This window comes from Myxocyprinus asiaticus, chromosome 17, assembly GCF_019703515.2.
Source record: "Myxocyprinus asiaticus isolate MX2 ecotype Aquarium Trade chromosome 17, UBuf_Myxa_2, whole genome shotgun sequence".
NCBI lineage: Eukaryota > Metazoa > Chordata > Actinopteri > Cypriniformes > Catostomidae > Myxocyprinus > Myxocyprinus asiaticus.
In genome coordinates this window covers 38,437,336-38,452,561 of record NC_059360.1, presented here as the reverse complement: position 1 = coordinate 38,452,561, position 15,226 = coordinate 38,437,336, and the positions used below count along the sequence as shown (strand labels likewise).

Here is a 15,226-nt window from a genome sequence, read left to right as displayed (position 1 = left end):
GTGATATCTACCATCACAAGAGACAAACAACAGGATAAGGAAATGATGAGGAGACTAGTAAGACACCACAGAGTATGTAATAGAGGGAGAGAGAAAAAGCGGAGAGGGGGGTGTACAGAAGGATTATATTCTATTTATGACCTCACTGGGAGTGTGTGAATCTTGTAAAGTGCTGTCCCTCAGACAGACACAGATGTAAACAATGCATCCCATGTGCGAAATAGGGGATCAATGGGAATAATCTCTTCAGAACTGACACTGGCTCAGTCACCCACATGGCTCTGTCTAAAAGCTCACATTATTGATATCCTACAAGACCTCCCAAGGGCCCTGTGCTACGAAGTGATATGGTGTAGTCACAGATCAATTTAGCAAAAGTGACAGCGATTCAAGGGCGATGGAAGAAAAAGCGAGTGTAAAAAGAATGGGGTGAAGGAGAAATAGAGAGAAAAGAGAAAGTGATAAAACCTTAAAGAGTTTAATCAAAGTATATGTGAATGGAAATATTAGCTGGTGTTACAAAAAATAAAAATAAATCGGTCTGTAAATGATGAACAACCACTATGCTTTTTATTTAAAGCTGTTATCTTTGTGCTGCAGAGCTTAACACTCCTGGAAAACACACAAGCTATTGCAGAATCTGACTGTTTTAATAATGAAACTGAAAGTGGGGGTTCGTACAATGCTTAGTTAAACTTTAACTAGTTAAAAAATAAGAAACCTATTGTGGCTTGGGTCTTATTTATATCAGTGTATCTTCTGATATAATAACACATGAAAGCAGAGTATAAAAGGGCAATTTTATATATTTTAAGGCCAATGGTTAGTCAAGGTTTCTAGCACCGTGATAAAGATTTGCATGGCCACTTACCACCATTTTCCTGACCTCTAAAATTAAACGGGCCGTTTCGGCTATTGTACTTTTAAAACATGTAAATGACTTCTGATATGATTAGTTAACATCTTCGTGTTGCAACATCTTACATAAATGGTCTGTGGGAGGGAGCTTTTAGCATTAAGAATGTTATGCTACGTCCACACTTCGTTAGAAAACTCTGCTTTCAGTTTCCTAATGCATCGTTTTCCAAAGTAGGCAATAATAGAAAGCGTCCATTTAGGTAGAGGAAATCTGTGTTCTAGTGTGGATGAGAGGCAAAAATGTAGCAAACATAATGTGTTGGAATGAAAATGTGTTAGGTCACATCAATTCTTATCCGTTTTCATTTGAAAACTCAGTTTTCAGCTTCCTAACGTCATTGTTTTCCAAAGTATTCGGTAATGGAGCGCATTTCCAAAACACTCACACGTTTTCAAATAGAAGAAAATGCTGTTGTAGTTTGAATGAGCTGCGTGAACACAGCAGAATCAATGCATGTTCAGACTAAATCAGATTTGTGTGGACGTGGCCTTAGGTTAAGCCAAAAAACTATCTGTTTTGATATAGACTATACAAACTACATAATACTAAGTGTGTTAAGCAAGTGTGAGTGAGTTTATTTGTCTTAGTATCCACTGACCTGATCTTCCATCTCGTTGGATGTCCACATGGTACCAGGACCCGTCGTTCACCTTGTTCTGCGTGGCTTTCACTTTGATAGTCCCAGAGCCCATGTCCAGCAGCAGATACAAACTCCCATCTAGAAGCTCAACTGCAAAGAAGTCCACTTTAGTATTCTTCTGGCTGCGGGCGTCCTTTCGTTCCTGGGGCTTTCCATGGGTAAAAAGAATAAGGCCATTTGGTTCAGTAGTACGGAAGTCAAAGGAGATGGAGCCCATGCGCTTGGTGTTCCACTTGGGCAGGCTGATGTAGGCCTCGGGTGTCTCAAATGAGATAGGATCCAGAGTAGCCACGTTCTCGCACTTGAACACCACATCTCCCTGGATCTTCATTTTGGGGTCCACGATACGGGCGAGACGGGAGAGTTCCAGCCTGATGTCATTGTTTTTGTAAACAACCTGTGAGGATGTAAACAAATAATCACAGACTGATCATGATATACAAGATATCTTTATCTGCTTTTGAAGATAATGAATAGGAATATGCTAATTAGGTTTTTATGCTGGATGCTAAATAGAGAGACCAGGAAAGGTGACTTCATTCAAATATGACCTGTGATAATACCAATAGGCCAGGCTTCTGGTATTATCTGCAAATGACTGTCTCTCAGTGGTTATTGACTCTGGCAGTTCTGGCACAAGCATATGGGTCTGGTTTCCTTGATAACTATGGTAATGGGTTGACAAAGCTGCCTTAGCACTCTCTGCCACAAAAGCTTTGAGAAACAAGGCCTGCCCACTGCCTGCTTCTAAAATCTGACATCATTCTCTGTTTTCTAAAGGTAATACACCCAGCATGTGCTCTGAGCACATGACTACAAATTTGGTTGCATCAGAAGGTATTTAAATCCTAAACACACATATAAAAAAGTATGGATGTCACTGCATTAGATACCAACATATAAAACCATGTGGCATCTGCAAACTAGAGATTTTGACAAGGCTACCTTCATTTTTCTGACCCATTTTTGCAATGAATTGGTCCCAACTGTTCCCATGTCATTTTTAGTGGATGTATGAAGGATTGATGAAGAAAGTTCCACAACATATGGATGTTCCATTAAATCTGACAACCAGAAAATGTCAAAATCCAAATACTTTTTGTCTTAATTTTGGACGGTATATCTATTGTTTTCATTTAAAACCTAACTTTTGTGTGAAATATTTAGCTTGAAAAGTGTGCTTGTTGTCTCTCTTCAAAATAAAAGCAACTTTGTTTGAAATTTTGTAATAATCTTATGCATTGGCATTTATACAGATTAAAGTGTGGGTGAAGTGTCCAAATATTTTTGCGGCCACTGTAATCTGGGCTATTTTTCTTTTGGACTTGCAGACACTATTTCTGTGTTTCCACAGCTAATTTTGCACAGTGCAGCCACACACTACATTTCATAAAGATTAAACCAACATAGAGCGTACCTGCAAATTGTGCAGAAATTCGCTGGGGTGTGAAATTGCCAACTTTAACTAATTTCTCGGAGAAAGAGATCTTTTTTGTGTGTACGTTTTAGAGCGTTCTAAAGAAACACTTTCTAGCCCTGATATTACAGTTAATCCTGAAAGTTCTGGCCCTAAATCAGACATCCTCTCTTTCTGCCGGAAGAGCAGAGCGGAATGGCATGATTGTGTTGTGTTCCTGTAGTAAAGCCACTGAGATATCTAAGGCTTTTTGCCTCGGCCGTCCTCCTTATCAGATAGATCATAAATATCATCCTCCCCGAGGGGGATCCATTCCTCAGACAAAGCCATACGTTGGTTCACAACTCACACAAGCACCATTATTTTTCTCCACAAGACTAAAACTAGCTGCAGTATGTTCTTTCAAAAATAGTATTTCTTCTTTGTAAACCATCATGGTGCTGTCAGGCAGATTAACATTAAATAATTTTACCTGTAAAATCAGAGACTTTTTAAGTACTTACTGCAGCTGTGGTCTAAAAATAATTCTATATGCCCCTGAGCAGTCAATATTTCTGGTTTTGGAGCATATTAAACAGAAAAATTGGTTTCATGGGGGATTTAAGAGGGTCTAGGTTTTATTTTCTTGGTTGATGCTTTAGTACAAAAGGGACAGTGCACATACTGTGCAGAGCATTGCTTTAACACCAAACCTCAAACTGCTTAAGTCCTGTACTAAAACAAAAGAGTTAGGCTGGATTAGATTTGTTTGGGTATTGATTAAGGTTTAGTTTTCTGATTAATCTTTCCAAAATTGACAAGTTTTATCAATTTTGTACATCAAATATAACGAATTAATTGGAACATCAGACAGTCTCTTGGAAATCAAGTTATGTAGATATAGAGACAGCATACTGCACACAGAATCTCCACCCATTCTCATAGGTGCAAAATGGCCTTGACTTTAACATGACTGAAAACCGCCAGACATTGATTAGACAATGATTGCTGTTATTTGTAACATTATAATTTCAATTTATCCTCCGAATGCTTGTCTGGTGCATTTTTCATCATCTAAATCAAGTTTCATCCTGCAAATTGTCCACAACACCAGGGCCAGCCTTTGTCTCTGACACAAATTGATACTCTGCAATTTGGTCTGTTCTATGGCATTGTCATTTTGATGCGTTCAGGCGGCCCGTGAAATGTCAACCGGTTAATTCAGCTGATGAGCGGCTCAGAGCTTTGAAATATCTGCACCCTTTCCTGAGTCTTGTTTATGTTACCAAGCTAAGAAAATCACATTCCAAGATCCAAACTGCTAAACCTATTCACTGAAATATTCTTTAATTGCATTAATTGACTTTTGTCGGAACCATAGTGGAAAAGCAACAAATGTCACTCATACAAAATCAACATTTCAGGTGAGGACAAATATTTGTTCACCTGGGTAAAAAAACTGGCAAGACATGGTTGATTGAATGGAGCACCTAAAGAAATTTGACATTTGAATATAATGCCGGGGCTTTATCTAAAAACACCTAGTATGAGATGTGTTTTCAGGAACAGAGGGAAAGGCAGGCAGGTGTAACTGAGCCTTAATCTATAGATAGACACGAGAGGACTCACACCAAATATCTGTCTACGTAGAACTATCTCGGCTTTATGGATTCGGCCACAAGGGAACGTAAGGATTGACTGGTTCCAGACACAGAAAGAAATTTGTTTGAACGTGTGGATGGACTAGAATTTCATCAGGTTGTTATCTTGCCTTGCAGACACCTTCAGAAATAAACTGGTAAAGGAGAAACAAAAAATGAGGGAAAGAACTACGATTCTTATGTCTTTGCTGTATTTCTTAGCCTTACTGCAGCTGGGCTTTCTGGTTGTAAATGACTATTAGTTCAGCCAAAAGTTCAGAGTTTGATTAACACCATGGCATTATAGACCTTAGTCAGAGTAGACACTGTAGCTCTAGTCCAAAACCTAGTAAGCTGCCTACCTAAACAGCAATTTAAGGAATCATTGTTGCGCTCCAGGCATTAAGTTTTTTTCCAGAAGGTAGGCAGCAACATTATGCCTTCTAAGATATCTAATTTTGGGCAAATTCTTCGCATGTATCATTCATGAACCAGGCCATCTGAGAATACGCCATAACAATGTATTCCAAGATGGCAGACGAGTCAAGAGAAATGTTAATTATAAATATACTTATATTTCATTCAATACAGAAAGGTAGGGATGCACCGATAATTTTTTTTTTTGTGTGTCAATATCAATATTAAGAACAACATCTGTCAATACCGATAGTTTGGTGTTATTCGCTACCTTGTTTCAAATCACAAATAATTAATTATACAACTTTGAAATAAAATGACCCTAAATGATCCTTTTTCTCTATGTATTATTATAAATGTCTTTCATTTTTCAGAGTAACTGGTCTCAGTTATAAAGAAAAAACTGAAACTAAAAACACATTAATAACTCACATTAAAGGTGCTGTAATAAAATGTTTTCATGGAAACTCCCTGAAAGATATTAATAAAATAAGTGTTGTGAGATATCTCACTGTCTCTGGGACAACTCTAGACTCTATAAACAGCAAACAAAAATGTGTCTGTGGGCCGCGGTCATTGACGCTTTCTTCCTGTCAATAATTTTGTGCGTTCTCATAGTGTTGTTGTTTCAAAAAATTACTGAGGCGTAATGCCATTTTTATGGCATTTTGCTCATAAAAGATGTCAGCTGAGGGCGCTATTTTGCTGCTTTTTTTGTGACAATCGGTTTTGCTCGATGTCATTCTTAATAAAGCTCATTCGGTGTATGTGGAGTGTGTGGTTTTGGAAAGAGGGGCCATGGCTAATCCAACGGCTCAGCTTGTGGAAATTCTAGATCAGCTAAAATCACTTACAGCACCTTTAACATTCTTTACTAATATTAACTGAATTCTACATAGCCTCCTGACAGGCTCACATTAAATTGGTCAGATTTATTTATTTATTGTTTAATCTTCTTAACTCACATATACGTATGGAAGATAGGTCAGGGTCAGGTACATTTCAGTAGAAAAAACAGATCTAGTCGCAATACTTAGTAGTAAAAATGAAAATATATCTATCTATCGATTTATCTGTTTATCTATCCTATTACCCCTCAATAAACTTTGTATTTATGAGGGATGTTCTTTGTTGATATATATATATACTCAGTAATGAAGATTGTCCCTTTTTAGCATGCAGCCTCCACTCAAGCTTTAACAAACTCATACTAGTCCTTGCTGTGTCAAATTTTAAGGTGTGTAATAAAATTAGTTGTTAATGCATTTTTTTAATGATAGTTCCACCTCATTAAATTTTAGCAGTGCAATGCTTATAAATGGTAACTCTGCTGTCATTGTCACCCAATTGAAAGCAAATCCATTCAAGAGACATTATACTACCACAGCTTGAGTTGTAGGCTAATTGTCTGATGTGTTTTTCTCCCCTTTTTTGACAGAATTAAAAAAATTATGAGCCCTGATCATCAACTGTTTAAACAATCAGTCGATCTCTGATGTTTGGCTTATTTATTGGTGCATCTCTACTGAAGCTGCCTATTTAGGCAGTATATAGCAAGTTAGCTTACTTACAGAGCTCATAAGTACATTGAAGCACAGTCCGTTCAATATATTGCACTGTACCTGGGTGTAAATCGTTAATTCATTGAAAATATGTTTCATAATTCCCAGATGACAAAAAAAAAAAAACTGTCTAGAAAATATTGGTTGTGAAAAGTAAATATTATATAGGACACTTATTATAGACAGTATTGTATCAAAGACAGTATAATAAAAATTTACAAATTGAACGGACTGTTCTTCCAACCCTCAAAGCCTTGTTTTGTTTGCATCAAACTGAATATGCCATAAGTTCTCAATTAAGTCTATGCAGGTGACATATGTAAAGAGATTGAGATATTTAATTGAATTTAGAGCTAAGGTTCTGCTATGGTGACAAAATGAAAAATGGACATTGGTACAGTACATGTGAGCGATTCTACTGACTGTAGTCTATATCAGATGAGAGGATGGACAGTAGTAGGCTATATGAAGAGGACACATTTTATTTTGCCATTTGATTACCTTGACATGTACTGTATGACACTATTATCACCCATCCCTCCCCGGTTTTTGGCTTCTAGCAGGTGAGGAGACTGTCAATGTTTTATGGGCAGACAGACAGCAGCAGAGGTGGGAGGGGGAGGTGAGGAGGAAAGTTTAGCACAGGCTGGGAGCTGCTTGGAGATAGTACCACTGATTCTAACTGAGGAAATAAATTATTCTCTCGACACTTGATACTCACGACAGAAAAAGCATGAAGCACAGTGATGTCAGTTTCGTAAAACATTTTAAGCTAAGACTGAATGTCAGGACCAAAGGTGTCCCGACTGTACCTTCGTCAAGATGCGGGACACGGCTCATAAAATCTGGACTGTCTCGGTTTTATCAGGACGTCTGGTCACCCTACACTTGCATTTATCATCCACAGCTGTCTGCTCCTACTATAAATCTCTGACTACAGTGCCAACCCACCACTCTCAAGGAATTAATAGCCTCCTGGTCCAACTGGAGAAAACATGGAAATCGGTATAGATTATTCACTAGTCAAGCATGCCAGGTGATCGTTTGTGGGTGTTTTGCATGGGGGCTTGGGGCAGCGAGTTGCAGAAAGGTATTTGATTGCCTGATTGGACATGGAAGATAGGTCAGGGTCAGGTACATTTCAGTAGAAAAAACAGATCTAGTCGCAATACTTAGTAGTAAAAATGAAAATATATCTATCTATCGATTTATTTGTTTATCTATCCTATTACCCCTCAATAAACTTTGTATTTATGAGGGATGTTCTTTGTTGATGTTTGTGTTATTTCAGCAACAAAATATCTTGCATATCTATTTAATTTTAACACTATGCCACTGACTTACAACAGTGAGACCACTCCAGCTGTTTTAGGCTGGTCAGTATTGCAACTCTAAACTTTTGCCAAATATCAACAGTCCTGTGGTGCTCATTGAAACAAATCTGTTGGATACAGAACGATACAGAGAAGCTGGGTTAACCTATCTATCAGAACTCTCAGACCTGTCTTGCATCCGTAGAGCAGTGCTGGTTCAGGAGCAAGAGTCCAGAGAGCAGGGGCAGTTTCATCCCAGTGACAAATGACAATCACCATGCACACATCCTGAAAACTGATTGTGGTGGTGGTGCACAAAGGGAGGGAGATGCAGTCCAGCTTGGTAGTGGAGGAACCTTAGTGTCCAGTCATTAGTGCTGGCAGAGCCCTTCAGAGCAACACACCCCACCATACCCTAATTACTACCCTTTACGCTTAGTTTGAAAGACGGGCACTAAAAGGCAGGTCTGAAGAGTTTATTACATACAATATAATTGTCATTACATCTACAATAGCCCTCTTCATTTAAAGAGACATTTCTTTTTTATTTTATGTGCTAAAAAAACAAATGTCATTTACATTTCTTTTGAAAAATGGTATGGTCATTATGCAAATAAGAATTCAGCTCATGATACTATGGTGTTATGTGTTAAGACCAAATTGTGTGCTACCTGTCTTAAATAAAAAAAAAAAAAATTAAAAAAAAAGTACATGAGCATTTAACTTCCAACAACATGCCTGCAGTAAGCATCTTGTGCCACTGGGTGGTACAATATTACACACTGATATTATGTTAATGTTAGTTAAGTTAGTGTACTACTACAAAAATACCCCAGGAAGAAAAATGTAATCACGGTTCTTTAAAAGAACTTACTAAAATACATGGAAACAACATAATACATTCATTAATTAAAAATACAAGTGATTTTTCTGAAACTATATTTTTACCATTTCTATTGCAAATGACAAGACAAGCTTACCTTAGCAAGCACTACTTAATAAACAAATATATTGCAGAGGAAACATCTTGATTGTCAGTGCTAGTAGAGGCTAGTGTTCTCATAAATGTACCTGAGCAGGCACATGGAGGCTTAAGGCCAGTGCATCTGACAATATATGAACCTATCATGGCTACTGTAAAGCTTATATAGACTTTCTCTGTATTTATTGGATAATCTGATCATCTGAAGACTTATTCTTACAGGCATAATATCACTCATCAATGCAGTCAGACACTTACTCCCCATTGCCACCAAAACACATAAAAACTAAAATCAAGAAATGCTTTGTTTGAGAAATATGGGCATGACATTTCAAACAATGAAAACAGTTGTACTTGAGCGTTGGCAAAACAATAAACAAAACCTTAATAGTGTACTGCATACTGATCAGTAAACACTGAATACTGTGTTTGTGTGTTTTGATGTACACTCACTGACCACTTTATTAGGAACACTATGGTCCTAATAAAGTGCCAGATGTGGTCTTCTGCTGCAGCCCATCTGCCTCAAAGTTTGACGTGTTGTGCATTCTGAGATGCTATTCTGCTCACTACAACTGTACAGAGCAGTTATCTGAGTTACCGTAGCCTTTCTGTCAGCTCGAACCAGTCTGGCCATTCTTCGTTGACCTCTCTCATCAACAAGGCGTTTCTGTCTGCAGAACTGCTGCTCACTGGATGTTTTTTGTTTTTGGCACAATTCTCTAACTCTAGAGACAGTTGTGCATGAAAAACCCAGGAGATCAGCAGTTACAAAAATACACAAACCAGCCCGTCTGTCACCAACAATCATGCCATGGTCGAAATCACTGAGATCCCATTTTTCCCCTATTCTAAAGGATGTAACCACATATTCAGGATTGGGGGGTACCAAATGTAAAAATGTTATAATCAACTATGAAAAAACCCATATCAGTAGACCACTACTATGAATATTGGGGGGGGGGGGGCATGTCCCCCTCAATGTCTGTGGTGGTTATGGCTCTGATGGTTGATGTGAATATTAACTGAAGCTCCTGACCCATATCTGCATGATTTTATTAATTGCACTGCTGCCACACCATTGGCTGATTAGATAAAAGCATGAATATGTAGGTGTACTGGTGTTCCTAATAAAGTTCTCAGTGAGTGTATATTGCACAATTTGGCAAATGTTTTAGCTCATCCGGTATCCATACATTTGTAAAATTTGCATTCTGTGCACAGTAAACATACTGCATATTCCAGAAACACTATGTGTAGTATGTTTGTCTGCTATTACACAGATTGACAGTGATTGCAACATACACTACAAGACAAGCATAACTTCAGAAAATATGGACCGGCAAAGAGTACAGAACGGTGGATAAGGTCATTCAGAGCAGATGGGCACACTCTCATGCCATATTACAAACGCTCTTTGTGTCTGAGCAGCCATGCATAACGACTATGGCATTTCCAGCTTTCAAATTAAATGTGAGGTTTTAAAAGCTGAGAACCGTATATAATTTCTTTTCGTCTTTAACCTCAGCCTATCAGGAGGCCTATAATGGGCGCTTTTCGTGGGTGAAGAATGTGTAGATTCTGATATCGCGAGCAGCTCTTAGCACCATGTTCACCCTGCAAACACTGCAGCGAGTGTTACATAACCATTCGCTATATCACAGAACATATGAGACTGATTACTGTAATCTCTGACACGGGTGGCACTTTTACCAAAACTCAGCGCAGTAAAGTGCAAATGATTTTTTTTTCTCACAAATGCCAATGAAGCGGGTTTTTAGTCTTGCGATAAGAGGGCCAGTCGAGGAGATAGAAATGGCAGTGATAGCTTGATGGTGGGTCATTAAAAGATAGCAGGCTGTTGTAGCACTCACTACGGAAAGGAGGTTCTGTTGTCTGCTGTTTGTTCAGCATGAATTAATGGAGGGTCTCGCCGGCAGCCTCACAACAAAGTAATTGTCTATTTCCAGCTATATTAAAGATCAATCAATTTGCTGATAATGTTCTCCAGACCTGATGATTAAGGAATGTGGTAGTGAACAGCTGAATAAAGAGAATGACATCTAAATTCTGCAAGCAGTGTAATAGAGGGTGAATCTCACAAAATCTGTCAAGAACATGTCCAGGTTATGTTTCACAACCAAAATTAACAGAAATAAGTAAGAAAGTGAAAGCTATTTTTAGGGCCCTTCAGATTTTTTGCATTGTGACAATAATACAAGTAACACTGCCTTTAAGTCCTCCCTGGAAGTTCCTACTTTCAAGCTAAAATGGGATGAGTGTGAAAGTGATTTTGGTTGGAAAAAAATTTACGTATTGGTCAATTTAAAATTTTGTATGTTTTTTTTTATCACTTAATGACAAAGATAGGAAGCTTTTTTAGCGTTGGTCCAACAAATGAGGCACACAGCTGATGTGCAAATGGACATTAGGCATGTAATTAATACTTTATCAATGTATTTTAGCATTCTGGTGCTGCCACAGACAATAATGCAAAATGTACAGCACTTTTGTTACAAAAGTCTGTCAAAATGAGTAGTATTTTCTGGCAAGATTTATCACTATATTCATCAACAGTACAAAAAATACATTCAAAATAAATTAAAACATAATTATTACCAAATCCTATTTACTTCTGCAACGATTCTTGAATTGACATGCCTCAAACTTGTAATGTTTGGGCGTAAAGTATGGCTTATCTTAAATTTCCAAAAAATCCCATTAAAATAATGATACACAATTTAAACTGTAAAGTATTTATACATAAAAATATATATCTATATATAATGTGTGTCATGTGAACCAGACCTGTTTTCTGTGATTCACCCTAGAGTCTGAACATTGTGCATTTCATAGGTGTGGCTTTGTTTGTCATTGACAATTGTCTTTTCAAATGTAAAATCTAATCCTCCCACAGACTCACAGCATATGTGGAGTTATCTTTTGAGCATAATGCATATCATTATGCAAAGTCTTATTTCATCCAATCACCTTAGCTTCTTCTCTGGCCTGTGGAACTGAATCAAATGATTCACTACAATTGAAAAATCAAATTAAATATGCCTGAAACAATTTCACGTCAAGGCAAAAACGTATAACTCCAGCGAATTTCATTAGAGAAACACACTTGGGGTTATGATGTCTACCCTATCCTTTTTGCAAGATCAGCTGTACATAATCTATTATCCTGCTCGAATGGTGTATTCAAACTTGTTCTCCCTCTCTCAGCCCAGACAATGACATGGTGATATGATGTATGCATGTATTTAGTAGCTGGAAGACTGAGAAGGAGTTCATCTAAATCAGGCCCCCTACCTCTTTCAGGCAACCCATGAAGTTGTTGCTGACAGGTGACCCAGGTAAATCCGCTGTACTTGGGCTTCCTCCAACATAAAAGAAATCGTCCGAGCCAAGCATGGTGTAATCCTCCTGAGTGTAACCTGTGGTGGTGAGGATGCCATCCACTGATATTGTCACCTGTTTGAGAGGAACAACAAAAGGGGAGGGAGAGATCCGTTCATGAACGTCTTGGATGTGATGGTGGTTCTTCCAGGAATCACTCTGGTCTTCGATTGAGGTCTGTCTTTGAATGTGTACCAAACCCCTGGACTTTGGGATTTTGAGTAAACAGTTCTTGTTTTTTATGGTATTGTATTACGTAGACAGTTCTTGTCCTGTCTTACAAAGGACAGATAAAGAAAATATTCTGGCGGCATATTTTCTTTATCACAAATGGTTAGATATGAGTAGTGCTGGGTAGTAACAGATTGCATGTAATATGGATTATGTAATCAATTACAAAATCCAAGTACTTGTAATTGGATTAAATTACATTTTAAGATACTCATAATCAGACTACAGTTACTTTTTATAGATTGATGACATGATTACATATTAACAAGGCAACGGCAGTAAATTGTTAATAATTTATTGATCATTTTCATATTCTTACCCCGAAGTGCAATAGTCTCAGAGATGAACATTTTGAGCATGTGCTCCATTTATGTTACAACAGTAAGATATGCACCTCAGCTAAGGAATAGGTGATGGACTACTACTAAGTAGTAAAGGTTAAAAGTAAGTGTGTCAGAGTTTTGAGCTGTTAGCTTTGGTCTAGCAATGTCATTGCTGTTGATTTCAGGTTAATTACTGTTTGTTTATGTAATGTTTCTATTGTTTTATGCACTTAAAGTGAACTAGATATGTTTTTTTATTTATTTGTTATTATTTCTTACTACCTCACCAATGGTGTGCAGCTCACACATTGAATTTAACTGCTTCAAAGGATCTAGTAGATGTTATCTCTAAGGGTCCTTCCCACAGGGTACACACTAGTTCAAAGAATGGAATACATTTTCTTCATCTTTGTACTTTTATGTTAAAATGATTATCCTACTCAAATGCATGTGACATAAAATAAAATAGAATTAGGTTGAAAGTAATCCAAAAGTAATCTGATTAGATTACTGATTGCATTTTTTGACATGTAATCTGTACCTGATTAAAATTCACAAGTAATCCACCCAGCACTGGATATGAGTTCTCTGGGTCGGGACGTTTGTTGAGTTTGAGGGGTTAGTGTTATGTAACAAACCATTGACAATTTGCTTGTGCTTATTTTAGTTCACATTTTGTGCACACTGGGTTAGTTCACATGTATAGTAGATACTGTATGCATACATGCATTGCTGTAACACTAATACAATACATACTACCACAAAAGAGCATGCAGCAAAGAAGTCAGATGTTCTTATTCTAATAAAAGGTTTATTGTGAGGGATTCAACCACTGCAATCACGTAAGCATGCATCTTCATTAAGCATGCAAAGGGAAGCAGCACACACAAGACAAACCATGAGGGGCAGGGAGGGAGAACACAGGAAATCATGACCTCCATCACTACACAGAGAGGATAGGACATACTGACCAGGTGGTGGGTTGCTTAGACAAGATGTTTGGTGTTAGTAACACAGGGCAAGACTGTTTCAGATGTCTTAAAGCATAAACGGGTTGGCGTAACATGCGCAAACAACTGGAATCAACTGTCAGAGCTCCCGTGCTGAAGTAGCTTTTTTATTCATTTTTATTTATTTTTATATTGTTGTTTTTCATCACTTTGTCACTTTTTTGTTTTGGAAAGCTTCTGCCAGTTTTTTGACAGTCTCACTGAGAAAAAAATAAATAAAACAAAGCCTTTTAAAACAGATTAAACCTTTCAAAAATCTTGGGCAGAAGAGGAAGATCAAAGAAAGAAGGATGGAAAATGGCGGTAAAGCTTTGGCGAAAAATGGGACAAGGATGATGGAAATAAAAAAGGAGGAAATCCCAGAAATACAAAGCCCATTCTGTCTATTTTTCATGATGCCATAAAGCCCCCCCCCCCACCAAAAAAGAGACACAAGGGCCAGGGAAACACACTGTAAACCCAAAAAAAGGACAATAAGAATGATATCTACCAGACAATGTAGTTTGTTTACCATAGCGTGTCCAATACCTGAATGCTTTGAGAAAAGGGGGAAGAAAGGAAATTAAACAATAAACAAAGGAGTTGTTAATAAAATGAAATAAACTCAAATGAATTTATGATGAGTAATCAGGCTGTTAGAATATTAGTTTAAGTTCTTGTTAGTAGATTAAAGAATCTAGACCAGGGGTTCTCAACAGGGGCAGTACCGCCCCCCAGGGGGCATTCAAAGGATGCCAGGGTGCGCTGAGAGCAAATTAGTAGAGAGGGGGGCGTTAGGTTACAAATGGGGCGGGGGGGTGTTTATCACTCATAATAATCAAATCTATCATCAAGTTCCTCTTTGCATTAAAACGTTTATCTAGACTTGGAGTATATCAGTTGGTTCTCAGTTATACAGGTTGGTATGCAATTGTACCGCAGTTCATCTGATTTTGAAGTCTAGTGACGCATCTGAAGTATCGGGTTTAGCTGCGTCAAATACACAGGCAGAGGCACAAACTTGGCTAATGCACCTGTATGGCTCTGTAGATGGAAACAGCTCAATAGACCGAGCAGCGCGAGGCAAAGAGGGTGCGTTTTTACTCGCAGACCGGTCTCAAGCTCTTTAACGCGCAGCTCTGCAAGAATCGGTGAGAAGCAAGGTGAAAGAAGCAGAAACCATTTGAATTTGGCACAGAATTCTACATCACTACCCTTGAATTTACTATAGTAACACTAACTGTACTTTAGGGAGAAATAGATTGGTAAAAAAGATATTATCATATCACAACTTCAGCTCTATTAAATTTGTCATAGGCTAAATTAGGCGAATGAGGGAATATAATTAATTTTTGTTACAACTTCTACATATTTATATTTTGTATTTATTGTTTTCACATGTGTTTAGAGTA

The 15,226-nt window shown here is 37.8% G+C and overlaps 1 protein-coding gene across 5 annotated transcripts in view; it reads right to left on the bottom strand.

Moving 5' to 3' along the window:
• LOC127454684 (neurexin-3a) overlaps positions 1 to 15,226 on the bottom strand; it is a 444,655-nt gene that overhangs the window by 325,647 nt on the left and 103,782 nt on the right. For all 5 annotated transcript variants that reach the window (XR_007899593.1, XM_051722045.1, XM_051722042.1 and 2 more), the window contains exons 7-8: positions 12,185 to 12,346; positions 1,518 to 1,956 (exon numbers count right to left, since the gene is read on the bottom strand). Coding sequence is in view for 4 of the 5 variants with exons in the window: in XM_051722045.1 (XP_051578005.1) it covers positions 1,518 to 1,956; positions 12,185 to 12,346 (601 nt within the window). In the remaining variant the exon portion in view is untranslated. The remainder of the gene's footprint in view (positions 1 to 1,517; positions 1,957 to 12,184; positions 12,347 to 15,226) is intronic.